Source organism: Tubulanus polymorphus, chromosome 5, assembly GCF_964204645.1.
Source record: "Tubulanus polymorphus chromosome 5, tnTubPoly1.2, whole genome shotgun sequence".
Classification (NCBI taxonomy): domain Eukaryota; kingdom Metazoa; phylum Nemertea; class Palaeonemertea; order Tubulaniformes; family Tubulanidae; genus Tubulanus; species Tubulanus polymorphus.
This window is the reverse complement of record NC_134029.1, coordinates 17,589,134-17,606,818: the sequence shown is the minus strand read 5'-3', so window position 1 is coordinate 17,606,818 and position 17,685 is coordinate 17,589,134. Positions and strand designations below refer to the sequence as shown.

At 39.8% G+C, this 17,685-nt stretch overlaps 1 protein-coding gene across 3 annotated transcripts in view; it reads right to left on the bottom strand.

Moving 5' to 3' along the window:
• LOC141904972 (scavenger receptor cysteine-rich type 1 protein M160-like) overlaps positions 1 to 17,685 on the bottom strand; it is a 66,238-nt gene that overhangs the window by 5,124 nt on the left and 43,429 nt on the right. For all 3 annotated transcript variants that reach the window (XM_074793633.1, XM_074793634.1, XM_074793635.1), the window contains 21 exons: positions 16,739 to 17,050; positions 16,484 to 16,599; positions 16,148 to 16,355; positions 15,634 to 15,960; positions 14,969 to 15,310; positions 14,445 to 14,786; positions 13,451 to 13,762; positions 12,537 to 12,848; positions 11,181 to 11,501; positions 10,969 to 11,091; positions 10,655 to 10,870; positions 10,239 to 10,553; positions 9,418 to 9,741; positions 7,754 to 8,074; positions 7,189 to 7,530; positions 6,314 to 6,658; positions 4,938 to 5,094; positions 4,632 to 4,792; positions 4,146 to 4,469; positions 3,642 to 3,971; positions 3,204 to 3,515 (listed from right to left, as the gene is read on the bottom strand). In XM_074793633.1, coding sequence (XP_074649734.1) covers positions 3,204 to 3,515; positions 3,642 to 3,971; positions 4,146 to 4,469; positions 4,632 to 4,792; positions 4,938 to 5,094; positions 6,314 to 6,658; positions 7,189 to 7,530; positions 7,754 to 8,074; positions 9,418 to 9,741; positions 10,239 to 10,553; positions 10,655 to 10,870; positions 10,969 to 11,091; positions 11,181 to 11,501; positions 12,537 to 12,848; positions 13,451 to 13,762; positions 14,445 to 14,786; positions 14,969 to 15,310; positions 15,634 to 15,960; positions 16,148 to 16,355; positions 16,484 to 16,599; positions 16,739 to 17,050 — 5,862 coding nt within the window. The remainder of the gene's footprint in view (positions 1 to 3,203; positions 3,516 to 3,641; positions 3,972 to 4,145; positions 4,470 to 4,631; positions 4,793 to 4,937; positions 5,095 to 6,313; positions 6,659 to 7,188; positions 7,531 to 7,753; positions 8,075 to 9,417; positions 9,742 to 10,238; positions 10,554 to 10,654; positions 10,871 to 10,968; positions 11,092 to 11,180; positions 11,502 to 12,536; positions 12,849 to 13,450; positions 13,763 to 14,444; positions 14,787 to 14,968; positions 15,311 to 15,633; positions 15,961 to 16,147; positions 16,356 to 16,483; positions 16,600 to 16,738; positions 17,051 to 17,685) is intronic.

The following is a 17,685-nucleotide window of genomic DNA, read 5'->3' as shown; positions in this document are numbered from 1 at the left end:
TCTGTTATCGGTTTTTAAACTCACCCGGAAAACGTTTGACATGAACTATAACAGGAAAGCGGAACGCGTCTTTTACAGGGAAAAAGTTAATAGAATTCAGGAACTCTCGAGAAACAACCCCAAACAATTCTGGCGTGAAATGGATGATATCGGTCCTGGCAAAATCAAACCTAATATTAAAGACTCGGTTCGCCTACCCGACGGCTCTACCTCACAAAACGATATTCTGAAAAAACGGCACGACGACTTTGCGTCATTGTTCAACCACCCCGTAAACCATAACTTTGATGATGATTTCCTAAACAGAATCATCCACGCAGTGAATCATCAACAAGACAACCAGGATAATATAAATGTCTCACTCAACTCACCTCTCAGATACCGAAGTGACCAGAGCAATTAAAAACTTAAAAACAACGAAAGCCGTTGGACTAGATAATATTCCGAATGAAATTCTTAAAAATGAAAACATCGCTGGAATGATCTGTTCGTTTCTATCCACTTGTTTTGAAAATGGCGTAATACCAAAACTATGGTCGTGCGGAATAATTCACCGTATCCTAAAGAAAGGGAACGAGAAAGATGCTTGCGAACCACTAAGCTACAGAGGAATAAGTCTGATATCTACCGTATATAGGCCTAAGTTATTTACATCCATCATTAACAACCGTTTAACCAGCTATCTCGAGCGAAATGGAAAAATTTGTGATGAACGGAACGGTTTCCGTAGAAATGTGAACTGTACAGACCACATATACTCACTAGCAACAATAATTCGAAATCGTAAGGAGCAAAAGAAACCTACGTTTGCCTGTTTTATCGACTTTGCAAAAGCGTTTGACTCGATTAACCACGACTGCCTATTTTCAAGTTACACCGTGCAGGTGTAACAGGCAAAATGCCGAAAGAATAAATGGCTTCAAAATTGATAAATTCGGCGTAAAATGCGGATCAAGACAGGGTGACGGACATAGTCCCAAGATATTTCCTTTATATATCAACGATCTAGCCGAAGAAATTAGTAACTCAAAACTAGGTGTGAAAATAGATGGCGAGACAGTCATTAGTATCTTCGTGTATGCGGATGACATTGTCCTTTTAAGCGAAAACGAGGATAACCTGCAACGGATGTTGGAAATAGTGAATAAGTGGACAAGACGATAGCGTTTTAACATTAACGTTGATAAAACGAAAATAATCCATTTTAGACATATCCGCTCATTTTAATCGGACTTTCAGTTTCGTTCCGGTGATCAACCGGTAAACTACGTGGATTCGTACAGATATCTTGGATTAGAGGCGAATAACCACCTTAATTACTCACACACCGTGCATATTTTAACAAACTCTGCCAGTAGAGCGTTAGCCAAACTAGTTTCAAAACATTTAGGCAGTTGGATTGCGTTACGATACCTACACAAAATTGTATTACTCGTAAAACAATTGTACTTAGTAACTCCAATAATGGATTACGCAGCTGGAATATGGGGTCACAAAAATTATAACCAATGTGACAAAATTCATTATCGGGCAATGCGTACGCACCAGATCCTCGCCCCTGCCAAGCGTAGACGGAGACATGGGTTGGCTGCCCAACACAATACGCCAAAAAAAAACGAATGCGTTCATGTCACCAGCTTAATAATCTACCACTGAATAATACGGTAAAGAAAATTTTCAACTGGGATCTCGAGTTGGCAACGAAGGCTAATACTAGTAACTGGGCTTAATCCGCTACTGAGATTTTAAGCGATTGTAATTTTAATTGGTACCGTGACAATGTCAACTTCACCCCGCAACTTAGCAAGTTGTCCGATAAACAGTGCTTAAACGTTTGTAAGGAAAATTTGCGGGTCAAATATGCCCGCCAATCGTGGTCGATCGCGGTCGACGCAATGCCAAAATTGCGTTTCTATTAAACGTTCAAGAGTTCGTTCAACGTGGAGACCTACGTTATAACCCCCATGTCAATAATGCAGCCTTCAGCAATTGACTGAGACACGGAACATTCCCGCTACACGTCGAAACAGGCCGATTCAGGAAAAACTCCACTCGACCAGAGACTGTGTAAATTTTGTGATCTGGAGCAGATTGACGATGAAAAACACTTTGTGTTAGCATGCCAATCGTTTCATGCTCTGAGAGCAAGGTTTCTGGACATCGACCATGACAACTGGTTGGATCTATTCACCACCGACTACCCCGTGTCTATTAGACAGCTGGCAAACTTTATCATCCAAGCAAACTATCCAAGGAATTCAAATGCCGTCTAAGAGTACATCTATAAAATGTGAAAACCCTGACGTGCCTCGTAGGCCAAATCTTGGACGGTCGGTTTAGTTTATTTTTCTATGCAATTTATAATAATGTTCTGGAACTCCCTCATATTTCACAAGCTGTTAAGTGGCAGGATTATCACGAGACGGTCCCGCGGGGTGCGGTTCGGAATAGGTTGGTTCTGCTCGAGAGGCAAAATCTAGTGGTGGTAAATTATTAGCTTCTTTCTTGTTGTTCGGCCAAAGCCAAGTCGTAGAAAATGTAACTGTCTTGTGTAGGTGAATCTTGAACAATCGAAGGGTTGGCGTATATCGAGCTTTTTGCATTGGTTTCAAAAACGTTAAGCGTCTCCAGATTAAACATAATTGACAAAAGCTGATGTTTTGAATGATATTTCTTATTTCGTAGTACTAGCATTCTGGGTTTCAATAGAATAAAGAACCCGCTAAAAGCTGGTATTTTTGCGGCACTTTTTATGTACGTTGTGAAAATACGCCGTTTAATGTTAATTCCAACATAATCACTGAATGAGATATGCCTTGACATCGCGTTGTCTAGGAGCTAGGCCCACAAAACCGAATTTTTAAAAATCGAGGTCCTCATATTTTCTTCCAGGGCTTAAATGGTTGGCACTAGAAAGGTACCACCACGGACCATAATTAACTTCAGGTTGTGTTTGCGAAAATCTTCTCGCTTATGGCACGATCATGAAGATCCGTTTAGAATTGACGGAGAAATTGAAGAAATAGATAAGTTTCTTGTTTGGAAGAAAGAGATAAAAATGGGAATTACAATAGTCTCTTCAGAAATGCAGAAACTCTGAAGTTCAAGAATAATTTACCAAAGCATATGCTGAAGTCGTAATTAAAAACAGAATATCCAGTTGGTAATATTACTCCGGTTCTAATAACTTTGTCGTAACTTACCAAAGCAGGCAACAGATGCGTCTTCGCTATGGTCACAGTTGTGATCTAGGAATCCTCGCCGTTGACAATCACCTACGTTACTTTCATTGCCCGCACACTGAACGTTATCCAACATAATCATACCACTTGCAATTCCGAAATTATTACGAATCGCTTTCCCCCATGGAAAACCCAGCATTTTACAGACAACTTTGGCGTCTTTGTCATCCCACATATCATCACAGACAGTGCCCCACTGATTGACTCCGGTAGCGTATACTTCTACCCGTCCACTTGTAGAATTGCCATCCGCCAGACGCACCTTAGTTATTCCTGTAATGGCATCGTAAAAGTAAAATACAAAAAAACGTTCAGAAAAACTGCTTAAATTTTGCGATGTTTGAAAATGAACAGAATGGAATCGAATACTTATATATATAAGTTAAAAAAATAACTCACGAATTTTTTCATTGAAACATTTCACTGATGCGTCGTAATTATGGCTTTTACAAGAAGAAGTTATCGATTCATTCCAACCAGTATTGAAACATTGTAGTATAGTCTTTTCTGAGCCAATACATCCAAATGATTTCACCCAAACTGGCCCATTCCCTCCACCATAAGCCGATCCACGAACTGCGATTCCGTCCTTATAGTTGAACTGTTTACATAAAACCAGAGCGTCGAAGTAGGACCAATATTGGTCGCAGATAGTTCCCCAAAGTCCATCGTACGATATTTCAACTCGTCCGTAATTGCTTTTCGGGCCCACAATGCGATAGTTCATTCCTACAGAATAATTCATGATTTCATCAACTCAAGCCCATCTGAATATACATATAGTCATATTGACAAAAGGTATCGTACTAAGGATTTTTATAGGAGTTTTAAATTGACTGTTTTAGTTTAAATATCGGCGCACAACATTTGGTAGGCGATAGCTTAAGTCACGTATAAACCTACCTGCAGTGGTATTGTAACAGATGACTCCAGCTTCAAACCCGGTGGCGTGACATGTGTAATTATCTCCCCAATTTGTGAACGAACAAGACTCCAACTTGAATCCCAACGGACACGATACATTGCTAACTACGATCGGTCGTTTATTCAGTGCAATATGCGTGTAAGCTACACCACCAGCATATTTCATTGTTTTACAAGCCGCGGACGCCTCGCGATCTCCAAATCCATACGGACATACGCGACCCCAGACACCAAAATTGTTTACTTCGAGAATGCCATGGTAATGACTGGCATATCTGTCTTCGGATATACGCAATCGGAAGCCTGCAACATTCACATTATTCATTATTTTTAACGTAAGTTCATTTTGGCTTTTCAATAACTTGGTTAAATCAACAAATGAAATATTAATCTTTTATGTTCAAATAAAAAAATGCTCTTTTGAATTGAGAATGTGTACATTGACGAGATATTCTCTTCACTTACCATTACTGGTTATTGGCGTTTTAGAACAGTATACTCCAGCCACAGTACCAGAACTACATGTCGATCCTTTCACAACGGAACAACTTTTGAATGATGTTTCCGTTCCCAGGCAGCTGACTGCGATCAGACCTATTGGCAACTTTTTGCCTCCAAACGCTGATCTGGATAAAGAAAAAATAGTATTCACTTTGGTTTAATAAGATACAACAAATCCGTGACTACGCCGCATCTGAAACTTTGAGGAAAATTCATGAAATTATACATTTGATATGCGAGACTGTATACTGGATTATCTAACAAGAATACCTAGGAACGGCTTTGCCCGTTTGGTAACCTAGTTGTTTACACACAACAACCGCATCATTGTCGTCCCAGTTACTGTTACTACACACATGACTCCACGTTCCATCTACATTGACTTCAACCGTACCATACCCAAGTCGTAATCCAGTCGATAATCTCACTGCGAGTTGAATAATTACAAAAACGAATAATAAAATACTATACTATAAAACAATGTCACAAGATGTACCGTTTTTATAAGGTGTCCTAATCGAAGACAAAAACACTTTCAAAAAAACGAATTTTCAAAAGGTCATAAGTACATATTGTGTAGGAAGTACTGATCGAGATTGTGTCAGACGGTATTCTTGATTGTAAGGTTGTTAGCCTTACAGGGCGTTAGAGGCTGGGAAAAACAGGCAGGTTCAAGGGGCATAACAGTTAACACGAATGTCCTTTACACGCTCTTTTTTCACATTGTGACGTTTGTATTTCAAGAACCAATAAAGCAATTTTTGACTACTATTCTCATTGTCTTTAATCGTACGGCTGGCTTATGTCAACCTGCGACGCGATGATCGCCTATTGCAAACTGCGATCGCAGCCCAGCTTATGTGGACAAAGTTCCGATTCGCGGTACCTGAGCCCGACTAGCGGGATATGAGATCCAGCAAGTTGCTTCCCCACTTATGGTTACGGTTACTGGGAACTGAAACAACTGCAGATGGTCATGTGATGTACATTTTGAGAATAGATATATCATAATATAATTATATTTTTGCTAATGTATATACTTCTATACTTCTTATTCGTATTATCTTTCAAAATGTAGCCATCGACTAAAAGGCAAGGCGTGTATCAGCTCCTTTTAGGCATTCTACCTTAAGATTCGTATGCCAAGTTATATAACCATCACCGTCTATTCATTTGCTTATTAGCACTGGATCTTCTTTGGATGTCTCTCCAATTACTTTCAAATAAATTCTGATAGTGAAATTCGAACATACAGTTTGAAGTAAAAAATTCAAAAAATTATGGCTAGATACCAATGATGCGATCACAATTTGTATTATGCATATGCGGACTCTGATTGGCTGGAAATCCTGCGGTCAGTTCCGTCGCGTCGGTTGCGCAAGAAAGCAACTGTCAGCCCACCGTAGGCGGGAGTAGAACATGGGCAACTACCCGGATAGGGCTTGCAACGAGTCGGTAGGCGTTGGGTTTCCCTTGCAAGCCGGCTTTTGTCGAGAGGATATGACAGCAACTGGTGGCCTAACGTAGGCCGCCTGTCACCAATAAACCCAGTTCGTCGGTAGGCGTCGGGTCGCTGGTTGACATTAGCATTTAATTCGAGAAGTCTCTTCATAGTCGGTCTATCAACTTCGATTCCAACAACCTACCATCTGTATAACAATGTACTCCAGCGTCGTAGTAATGTGAACAGGTTTGATAGTAACTAAAGTGATCGAAGCTAGAGTTGAATCCAGGATGTGGACATTTTTCCAAAGATGGCTCCGTCCCATTGCATTGCAAGTGACTTAACCAAATCGGCCCTTGGCCCCTTCCAAATATTTTGCTGTTGTACACCGGATCCCCGTCCATAAAAGATCTTCCCAAAGACCGACAAAAAACTGCTGCATCTTTTTTATCCCAGTGAAGACCACAAACAGTTCCCCATACTCCTGATATACCAACTTCAACACGTCCTCTCGAGTTCGTCCCGTTGGCCAAGCGGTATTGGATACCTAAAAGTAATCATAGATTTATACAATTCGTTTATTGCGTGCAGTCGTCGTGAAGTGTATAAGACATTCAGATTTCTATAAACAAGGAGCCTATTGGCTTATATAGCTCTGCTGTGTGATTTGAAGAAATGGAAGCTGCATACCTAGGGGTGCCCCCTTTTGGCCAAATCCAAAAACGGCTCTGCATTTTGTAGGTATTGGTCCATAGAACATTCACACCAAATTTGGACTTGATCTGATTAAAACTGTAGGACTAATAGCAATTTGAAGAAATTAAAACTCCAATGGTGGTCGAAATCGAAATCGTCCAGTGGTGGTCGAATCAAAAAAGATGGCTCTGTTACTTTAAGCCCTTGGTCCATAGAACATTCATACCGAATTTGGAATTGATCTGATTAAAACTGTAGGACTAGTAGCGATTTGAAGGAAAAGTTGACAGACAAACGAACGAACGGACGGACGACGACGGCTCACCCCTAACCCATTAGCTCCGCTGACCTTCGATCATAGCGGAGCTTAAAATGTCTCACCTCCTCCGTTATAACAGAGAACACCGGCGTCATAATGATCCAAATTTGAACAGTTGCCGAGGGAAAGTCGATCGTCGAATTTACACTTATCTAAGCTGGTCTCAGTGCCGACGCAAGATACGTTAGCCACCAGGTAAGGTTCAGAATTGTAGATGATCTTCCACGAATAATGAAACGAATGCATGTAAGCAATTCCACGTTGAAAATTAATCTGTTTACAGAATACGTTGGCATCATTGTCATCCCAGTTAGAACTGCAAACGCGACCCAGCTGTCCTAAGTGTTTAACTAAAACTCGGCCGATGCCCGGTTTTGTTGTTGTTTCCAATTCAAACTTGTAATCTAAAAATAAATTTCACAGTGTTACCCGGTACTTATATTATCAACAGGCAGACATTAGTACGGCGACTTGGTTATGCACTTATATTGAAATATTCTTCAATGAAAAGTTTCAAGAAGAATGATAGATTTGGTTCAATTATAAAATCAAGAATAAGGTAATTAATTAAGTCCTTCTTGATTTTCTGTGTAATCCGGAAATATTTACTGACATTCACTTACTTACCTGTATGGACGGATATCGTAGGAATACATATCACAGAAGCGTATTTACGGCTGCTACAATAACCGAGCGTTTTACTATTTTCAATCAAAGGATTCGATGAATTCCATAATAACGTCAGTGTTCTGTTGTATTTGTATTCGAAGAATCCATACCCCGAACAGCAAACCGCTCTACCGTCATAATATCCAAGCTCGTGACATACTTGTCGCGCGACAGCGTCCGTGAAATTGACATCGCAGACAGTATGCCACGTGGTATTGCGATATATTTGTACAGGACCCGAGGTCCAGTTTACGTCTCTAGTATGATTTGCCAGGCGAACTGTAATAAAAATACAATCAATGACAATTATTTCAAATTTTATCTTAGATGCATCATTAGTTCAGCATCTAAATTAGGGGTCAAGGGACGCAAGCCCATTTGTTAAAATGCTTGACAATCTGGCAACACTATATTTAACACCCCACGTGAACGTACACAGACACCAATAAACTTAACTCAACGTTATCATAGAACATGTCATGAGTTTCAAATTTCAAATTGATGGTGGTTATAAAACCGGCATAGGCACCGATCTTAATTACCAGTATATAATTCGATGATCAACTCCTTCTTGTGGGGGTTGGGAAAGATTGGGAAACCATGTAAGGAGATGTGTACACATTCATCAAATATCAAGTTAGAACCTACTGACATTTTCCGCAAAAAATATCTCCGCATGAAGACTGATGAGACTAACATCGCCACCAACGATCACACAACTATATCTGTACTTCGATTTCCGATTTCAAAATCAAACCCCCCGTTTCGCTCCCGGCATGTGTGGTGGGTCTGTAAGGGACACTCAATCAAAAAATCAAACGAAATTTACCAACTAACAGGGTTAATAACATAAATAATATAATAACATTAATAATAAATAACATAAATAACAGGGAAAATCCCTATTCTAAGATCAAAAACATTGAAACTGATCAGGCCAGTATTTTGGTCGGAGATGAGTCATGGGCAGATCATGTACCAAAACTTTCCAACATTCCGTTTACAGAAGAGTTATCGTATGGACGTATGGAGGATAAGAATTGAACGCAACAGCCCCCATGTGGGCTACCTGAGTTAACTGAGTCCATGAGTTTTTGAATTGTACTGATACCTAAAACTCGAGGTGCAACATATCAGCTAGTCCACCACAGCAATGAAATTGCGATCCACAACAGTCATTTATATGATGGCTGATTCGGGCTACGTTACATACTAAAAACTTTTTCTGTACGGCTAGAGGAACGGAAAAAAAAATTTGCCTGTTTTTTGGTTTTCTAGAGCGAACATTCAAAACTTTTGGTTTTCTCGCGCGAGAATTCATAGGAAAAAGTTTGGGTTTCTCGTGCAAGAAAACAAAATATTTTGGTGAAATTGTTTTTGAATTCTCACACGAGAAAACCAAACGTTTTGAATTCGCGCGAGAAAACCAAAATGTTTTGTTTGCTCGTGCGAGAAAAACAAAAGTTTTGAATTCTCGCGCTAGCGAACCAAAAAACGGGCAAATCTTTTTATCGTTGCTCTAGCCATACAGAAATTTTGTTAGCATGGCCCGAATCAGCCAACGTACATTTATGAGGGGTTTTATTATTTCTTTTTCTGAAAATATGTTTTAGAAATAATACCTGCGCCAAAACAGTGTACAGCGACATCTCGCTCGTGGTTCTGGCAATCCGAGTATTTAGACTGGCGCCAAGATGTCTGCGGGCAATCCTGAAATCGGCTTTCATTCCCAACACAATATATATCATTCGTGTAAACGACGTTCGTATTACCAGGGCTCGAGTCTTGCAAGAGAATTCCATCAGTGAAACCCATCTGTCGACAGAATACCCCGGCATCAGCGTTTCTCCAGTTGATATTGCATACAGTACCCCAAACTCCATCCACAGAAACTTCAACACGACCAAAATTCCGTGAGCCGCTGCCAGCCAAGCGATAGGAGAGTCCTGAAAATGAGTTATTTAAATGTGTTCATACGATCCTGGTAAAATAACCGACTTTTGAATTTTATTTCTCAGTAATGGCTGTACTAAAATCAAAATAAGTAACATACTTTATCATTCATGAATATGATGAGATTCGTCGAGGCGCCGTGTTAACCGCGTGTAGAATAAATATGATACGAGTAGTATAATATAGTTGAACTATTTTATTTGACGCACGAGCTTTCGCTACTTCTGTATAGCAACTTCACTCATTCACCCGATGAAGCTACTATACATACGTAGCGAAAGCTCGTGCGTCAAATAAGGTAGTTAACCAATATAGTACTAATCATCTCGTTGCATTTATAAATACATCACATTAGAAAATAGGTTTTACACGATATCCCATTTAGAGGTCACCTTTTACCTTGAATGTTTTTGGTAATAATAAGAGTCCTTAAAGATTACATTAATATGAATACAAAATAATAAAAAATAAGAAAATATGTAAGGCCTACCATTGCGTTGGTAACACAATACGCCAGCTGCGTGTCCAGAGGGACACGATGTCAGCGAACCCCAGGCTGTTCTAGTACACGAACCAAGGCTTATATCACCGGCCGTGCACTTAAAATTACCGCTCCAGTACGGCCCGTAAACGCTTGATGTTTGATAATGCGTATATGCCTGTCCATTTTGGAATCCAAGCTGTCTACAGGCGACTGATGCATCTGCATCACTCCAACCATCTGCACAAATTCGCCCCCAGACATCATAATATTTCAGACCAAGCTTGCCAAATCTCATACTCCCTTCAATGCGTATTCCATACCCTAAAATTGTAACACGATTTGTCAATCAATCTACAATTACTTCATATGATCTATAAGGTATTCAGTGGTCAGATGATACACATATATGATCGCAAACAAACCTGTACTGGGTGGACTATTTGAACAGACAACAGATGCATAATTTCTGGTGGAACACCGATCTCTAAAAGTGGGACTCTCGTGTGGACAGTCGAAAATCGTTTTTTCATTTCCAACACATCGTACGTTGGTCATGTTAGCGGGTCGATAGTTATAGCCAAACGCACCACAGCATACACTTTTTCCGTAGGAATATCCCAACTCTTTACAAAATACTCCTAAAATACAAATGATTATCTTTATCAAGCCGTTCTTCATAGTTGCACAGGTAGAATATATGAAATAATATTTGATTGAATTACACAATTACACTCACGAGCGTCAGTGTCATCCCATCCTTCATCGCATACACTCATCCAAGAGGAGAAATCTCGTTCGGGGAATTTCCCCCAGACGTTAACAATACCATACGATCTCGAATTCCCTTTGTAGATTTTAACTAAAATTCAACAAAACATCGTTTCCTTTAGGTATAAAAAAAGTATCAGTAATTACCGCGTGCAATGGATTACATTGGAAGTTATTTACCTTTTCCTGCGCACGCAACACCGGCTTGTGTAGTAGGATAACAACGAGACGTACTTTTTTTCCACCCTGAATTCTGGCATTGCAAGATATTATCCTCCCGGCTGTTACACCGCATGTTATTCAAAAATGCCACACCGTTAACTCTACCGTGATATGACCGAGATAATGCACGGCCATCGCTGTAACCTAACTGACGACAAAGCACCTTAGCATCGAAATAACTCCAACTACGGTCGCAAATTGAACCTGGCACGCCATCAAATGTAAGTTGCACAGTGCCAATGTTTGGCGAAGCACCACCGATTAGGCGTATAGTTAAATCTAGAATGATATAAAGCACGAAAAAATGTTAGTTAGTATGTAAGTTAATGTAAGTTAAAACTCCTTAGCCGTATATACTTAGTTGTGCCGGAGTGCTAATACTAAACCTTGCGCGCATGGCGAGAACAAGCCCAAAACACAAAACTGTTTTTCTGCCCTGTTTCATGACCAAATATGCGTTGTTCAGAAACGCAAAACACAGTTAACCGAAACATCGTTTCGCTGGGTATGATTGGAGAAATCGGTACCGGATTCCTACCACCCAACACAATTACATCGATGAACAAAGATCATTATGATCAAACGATGAAACGAAGCGATCTATGGGCGACAATTCCCCTCAAAAAGACTATGTTTTGTTTGACGTAGCGCAAGTGACAATTCCGCACCGTGTAGGCATTTTTACGCCGCGAAGATATTTCCGAAATGTCAGCAGATGGCACCACGTACACGTGAATGACGTCATCTTGGAAAACCCGGAAATAAATCAAAATATTCAATCCATTTTCTTTCATCTTTGAAACAACGTTATCATTTAGCTGTTTCAGAGTTTCGGCTAGAAATTTGTGCGAAATTCTCAATGACGCCTGGGGAAACCTGAAATAGATGCACCATTTCACACGCTTATCATACCACGCAATACTGATACAAAAATGATATTAATAAATGTCATTCATTATCCCGAATTAGAATTTAGATGTTCGAAAAAAATAAAAATTCATGTATATATGTATCGAGTCAGTAATGATGATTCAATCAATTATTTAGTCATGCAGTCCCCATTCCATACATTCTTGCCTTGAAGTATCAAAATCCGAATATATTATGAATGGGGCTATCATCAAATTAAGAAATATTATTTCTGGGTTTCCATGGTGACGTCATTTGCATGTACTAGGCGCTATCTGCTGAAATTTTGGCGCATCCAACTTCGCAGCGCGGATTGACTGTTACGTCAAGTGAAATAAAACATTGTCGCCCATAGCAATCACAACGGTGACGGTGTGTACTGGTTTTACAGATGAAAATACGTACTTGAATATCTGTAGCATAGTGCGCCTGCGTCATAGGTTCCGAAATGACACGGCGATGCGACTTTCATTGGATCATCGAAAATACATTCGGCTAAATTTGATTCTGATCCTTTACACCGGACATTAGCCATAGTGTACGGCAGTTGTCTACTAGCTGTCGATTCTTGAAATGCGTAACCTCCGGCATAACCCTTTTGTTTACAGAAAACTGTTGCTTCACGATCCGACCAGTTGATTGGACAAATACGTCCCCAGACACCTCCCACACGAGCTTTCAGTCGTCTTGTATCGTTAAACCATTGTACAATTAATGCTGAAATATAGATTAAGGTAATATTTGAATAATCCATCATTACATATTCACATTTACACATAGCGTACATTCTATCAAATTTACAGAAAGGAACACGGTTATAGATTTCAAACACATGAGACGTTTGTTCTTTCTTCTACTGGTGTCGTTATTCCTGACCTGGAAATTTTTCATCTATGTACATAGGTCGCGAAAAAACTCATTGACAGATACGTGTACCAGGGGCAGATTTAGGGGGGGGGGGCGTGGTCTCGTGGACCGGGTTTCTGTTTTCCTATTGAGGGTGCCCAAGACAAAACCTGCAAATTTGACGCTCATTCTTTTGGCAATTGTATATCCTTAGATATCTTCAAAAATATCTAATGCCGAAGAATAGGAACCACGACGGCCTATGACATGGCTGATTTATTTAAAGAATGTCTTTCTTTTCGTCTGGATCCAGGCCTCCCAAATTTCCTAGATCCGCTCCTGGTGTGCGTATGACGATTCATGTAGAAATCCTTCCTTCCTGCTGTTTGTGGTATTCCATAATTATTTTTGTAAGCAACAATCTATGACGATTATTTCGATTGAGCATGTATATTTATCATACATGTACTTACGTTGAGTCCTGATGATAGGTGTCGATACACAATAGATACTGGTGTAATTCTTACTGGAACAACTGTCAACCTTTATAGAACATAAATTCAACTTTGACTCGTTGCCCAAACATTTCACACTTGCCAGTTGGTTGTTGGATTTTCTCAAAAAGAAACTTCGTAAAATTGCTTTTCCATCTACATAGCCAAGTTGTTTACAAGCTATTCTAGCTTCGACGTCAGTGAAACCGTGATCACAAACTGGGTACCAAGTGTTGTTTTTTATGATGTCCAACCGACCGAAATTGGACTGTACATAAAGTCCCAAGCGGACTGAAAATGAATGGACACACATTCAAGTATGCTACATCATCGATGAGTGAACTACAAGAGACCGATATTCGTAATCGAAGCCGACCAGATTTGAAGTCTGGAACCACTGCAACACATTCAGAGCGAAAAAGTACGTTTACGTAAATTTCAAGACTCGGGCCACACAAAGAAATATCCTAGTTTCTCAAGAAAATCAAATGCCACCCTGCCATAAAAAATCCCTAAGAATAAAAAGCCAAATGCGCTCGCCCGCATCTGCAAAGCATTGATCGTCTTCTTTTAAATAAATATCAAATCCGCTCGCCCGCATAGCTATTTCTTTTCTGCGGGCTTTATATGCTCATCGTCCACGTATCGGTTATCCACATTTACGGTGGCAACAGCAGCGTTTCATTTTACTTCATTTCGAGGAATCGTTAGAATAGTGAAAATGGTTGTCTCAGTTTCGGCGATATAGTTTCATTTCATAGGTTTAGGGAGCTTCATAATTCTGAATAATTTTTTGCATATGTTCTACTTGTATTACTAGCATTGGTTTGGCATTAGTAAAAAACTTCCCTCTCGCGCTTCATCTATAAATCTCTGGTTAGGCTTTTTGTTTCAACCTTTTTATTGAAAAAGAAAAGAATTGTACTAAATCTGATGAGAAAATAGGATACCGTATTTGTTTGTGTGGGCTTACCTGCTCGGTAACATCTAACTCCGGCGACTTTATATCGATAACTGCTCGGGTTACAAAACGTATTGGCAACTTTTCCCCAACCGATATGACGACAATTTTCAATACCAAGTTCGTCGCCATTACAATGCACTTCACGTAACCATAGGAAAACCCTCCGAAATGGCCTATTTGCCAGTGAATATATCACTGCGTTGCCAGTTTCGAAATTGAGTTGTTTGCAAAATACGTTTGCTTCCGTGTCGGTCCAATTTTCCCCGCAGATCATTCCCTGTCTACCGTTAAGTGTAACTTGGATCGTTCCATCGCTGGTTGTGCGACCGGAAATCAATTTATAACTCAACTCTACATAATAAAATACGAGTTACTCTCAGATACGAAAAGTACTTAAGTTAATAGAACAGACATTCCATTATTGCAAATGTTCTTTTTCACTGCAACAACACGAATATTGTTTTTTAAAAATTCGGTTTTCACTAAAAAGTATAGATCAAAGTATACGTATTTCATATCAAGCTCATACTTACTATTAGTAGTCGATGTGTAACATAAAGCGGCTGCCGAATCTGTTGATGAACACGCGTATCCATATCTATTACGATTTCTGATACCATCGCAATATTTCAAGTCGCGCTCTGTCCCTGTACACGTGAGATTACCGACCCAGAATGGACTACCTGTTACCGAAACCCGAGTCCTGTAAGCGATGGCATTATTGTGACCCATGGAATTGCATAAAGCTTTAGCGTCTTTATTATCCCAACCGTCGGCACATATACGGCCCGAATGCCCGTAGATGTTCAACTTCACGAGGCCATCCTTCATCGTGATAACAACTGAAGACAGTGCGACACTGACCCGAATAACATCTGAAAATGGAAAAACAGTAGGCTGCGATGGTCCTATGAAATGAATAGCTGTATTTCTACATCATATATCTGTGTCTGCTGTATTGCAACTTGACATTAACCAAATTTACAATTACTTCCAATGGACATTTTCTCATACTTGGAGTTACAAACTTGGAATTTATCAAACTGCAAAAATCACTGATTAAAGTGAGTGAACTAGTTTCTTCCGAAACTAACTTAAATCTCGAAAATCTTTTGAAAATAAGTGCGTCCCCAGGACGAAACCATACGAACGAACCATTTGATGTTCTATCATTGCCATGATGGGCGCTGAAACTCACCGATTGGAGGAATCACTAGGCAGAGGACAGAAGCGTATTGTCGGTTCGGACAAGCCATTTGATTACCATAGTTCACTCGACATTGACTAAAATTGCTCTCCGATCCAGAACATTCAATGTTTGAAGCTATAATTTCATATCGTTCTCGGGGATCGGAATTCTTGAACGCTGAGCAACAGATCGCTTTAGCGGCGGAATAAACAGGTGAAATTGATCGACATGTTATCATCGCTTCTCTGTCGTCCCAATTTTTATCACAAGCGTAACCCCATTTTCCTCCATAATTCAACAACACAGGCCCAATTGCGCCATTGTTCTGCAATCGAACTGTATGAAATGAAAATGAAATGTTTTAAATTAATGGAATAGTGTGACAAACTAGAAATGATTCATCCGAATAAAAGTTAGGACTAATTCAGCACCGCTTTATCTAAAGATGTCTACACCTGAATAACATCAATGAATTGGATTTCCCATAATAAAATTTATCAATCAAAATTATAAAAGTCATTACCGGAAGAAACGCAATGTACGTTCAGATCATTGTCGTGCGTGCGACAACCGGAATATTTTGCTGCCTGCCACTGGTAAACGGTACACATTAGAATCGACGATTCATTTCCAGTGCATCTCGGTGCTTGGACTGCTACAGGACCAGACGATGTACCAAGTTTTCCGTTGTAAACAATTCCGTCCATGTATCCTAAACTACGACAAAAAACCTGCAAGTATCGAGTATTTCAATTATATGTCATATATATATATACATATATACATATATATATATATATAAATTGCAAAACGATTTTATATGTAAGCTATTTTTCCTATTGGTAGGATATAATCTAACCTTAGCGGAGGTGTTGGCACGGTCTGGATCGCACACTGTTCCCCATTGTCCGTTGATCAAGATTTCTGCTCTTCCGTAATTTCCCATTCCGCCGGCAATTCGGAATTTAATGCCAGCTTTAAAACAACCAAAAAAGGGTCAAGAAAAATTTTCATCAGAAATAGATTTGTAACAGATGGAAAAGGATGTCACTAAAAGATACAATTTCTTCCGAGATTAACTTATCAACAATATTAGCGCGCAAGTCTGCCTCACCTGCGTCAGAAGTGCATAAAACGCCAGCTGCTCTGCGATCTGAACAATTACCATCTCTTATTACACAGCCGGCTAAAGATGATTCGAAGCCGGAACATTTCACATGTCCAACAGTAAAAGGTCCGTAACTGTAGTCAGGAACATATATGGCTCGACCACTAAGGTATCCCAATTGTTTACAAGTGACATTAGCGGCTCGATCGTTCCACGTGTCGTGGCACGTGCTACCATTTATATTCAACCATCTGATTTGAACAGTTCCATACACACTAGCTCCTGAGCTGAAGACATTTCGTAGGCTAATCGCATAACCTGTAAAATAACGATTAGATCAGTGACGTCATAGCAGGATTTTCCCTGGATTAACGAGCTTATATTTGAATTTAACGCTTGAATTTCTTGTTTTTACTATAGGCTGCAGATTGTGGATTGCCGGAAGCGTATCGCAAGGGCGACTAGAGGGAACTATTTAATTGATTGTAACTGATTATCCTCCAAGTAACCTCCAAGCAGGGTGCAGAACGCATATCAACGGTATCATCATACCAATCATTAGTGTTGAAGATGCTAAGAAATCTTCTAGATAAGAGGTGACCGATAAAGAGTCCTATATTGGATATTACCGGTACTAAGAGCTGCACTGAGATCAATACGCATATTGAGAACTTCTGCTGAAACTCAATTCCATTTTTCCTAGAACCTTTCGCACTACCAACAACCCCTTTTGACCATGAAGATCTCTTTTAGGTGCTGAGGAACCCCAAGGTTCCGCGAAGAACTAACGGGTTCTTTGAATAACCCACAAAGAAGGTTCTTAGATTATACAGACAGACGCGTGCCAGCTTTGGGTAAGCAAGTGTATTTTGGCCAAGCCATAATTATCACCGAAAATCACGAACAAAAATATCTGCAATCAAATTACGCAGATTTTCGATATGAAAATATAG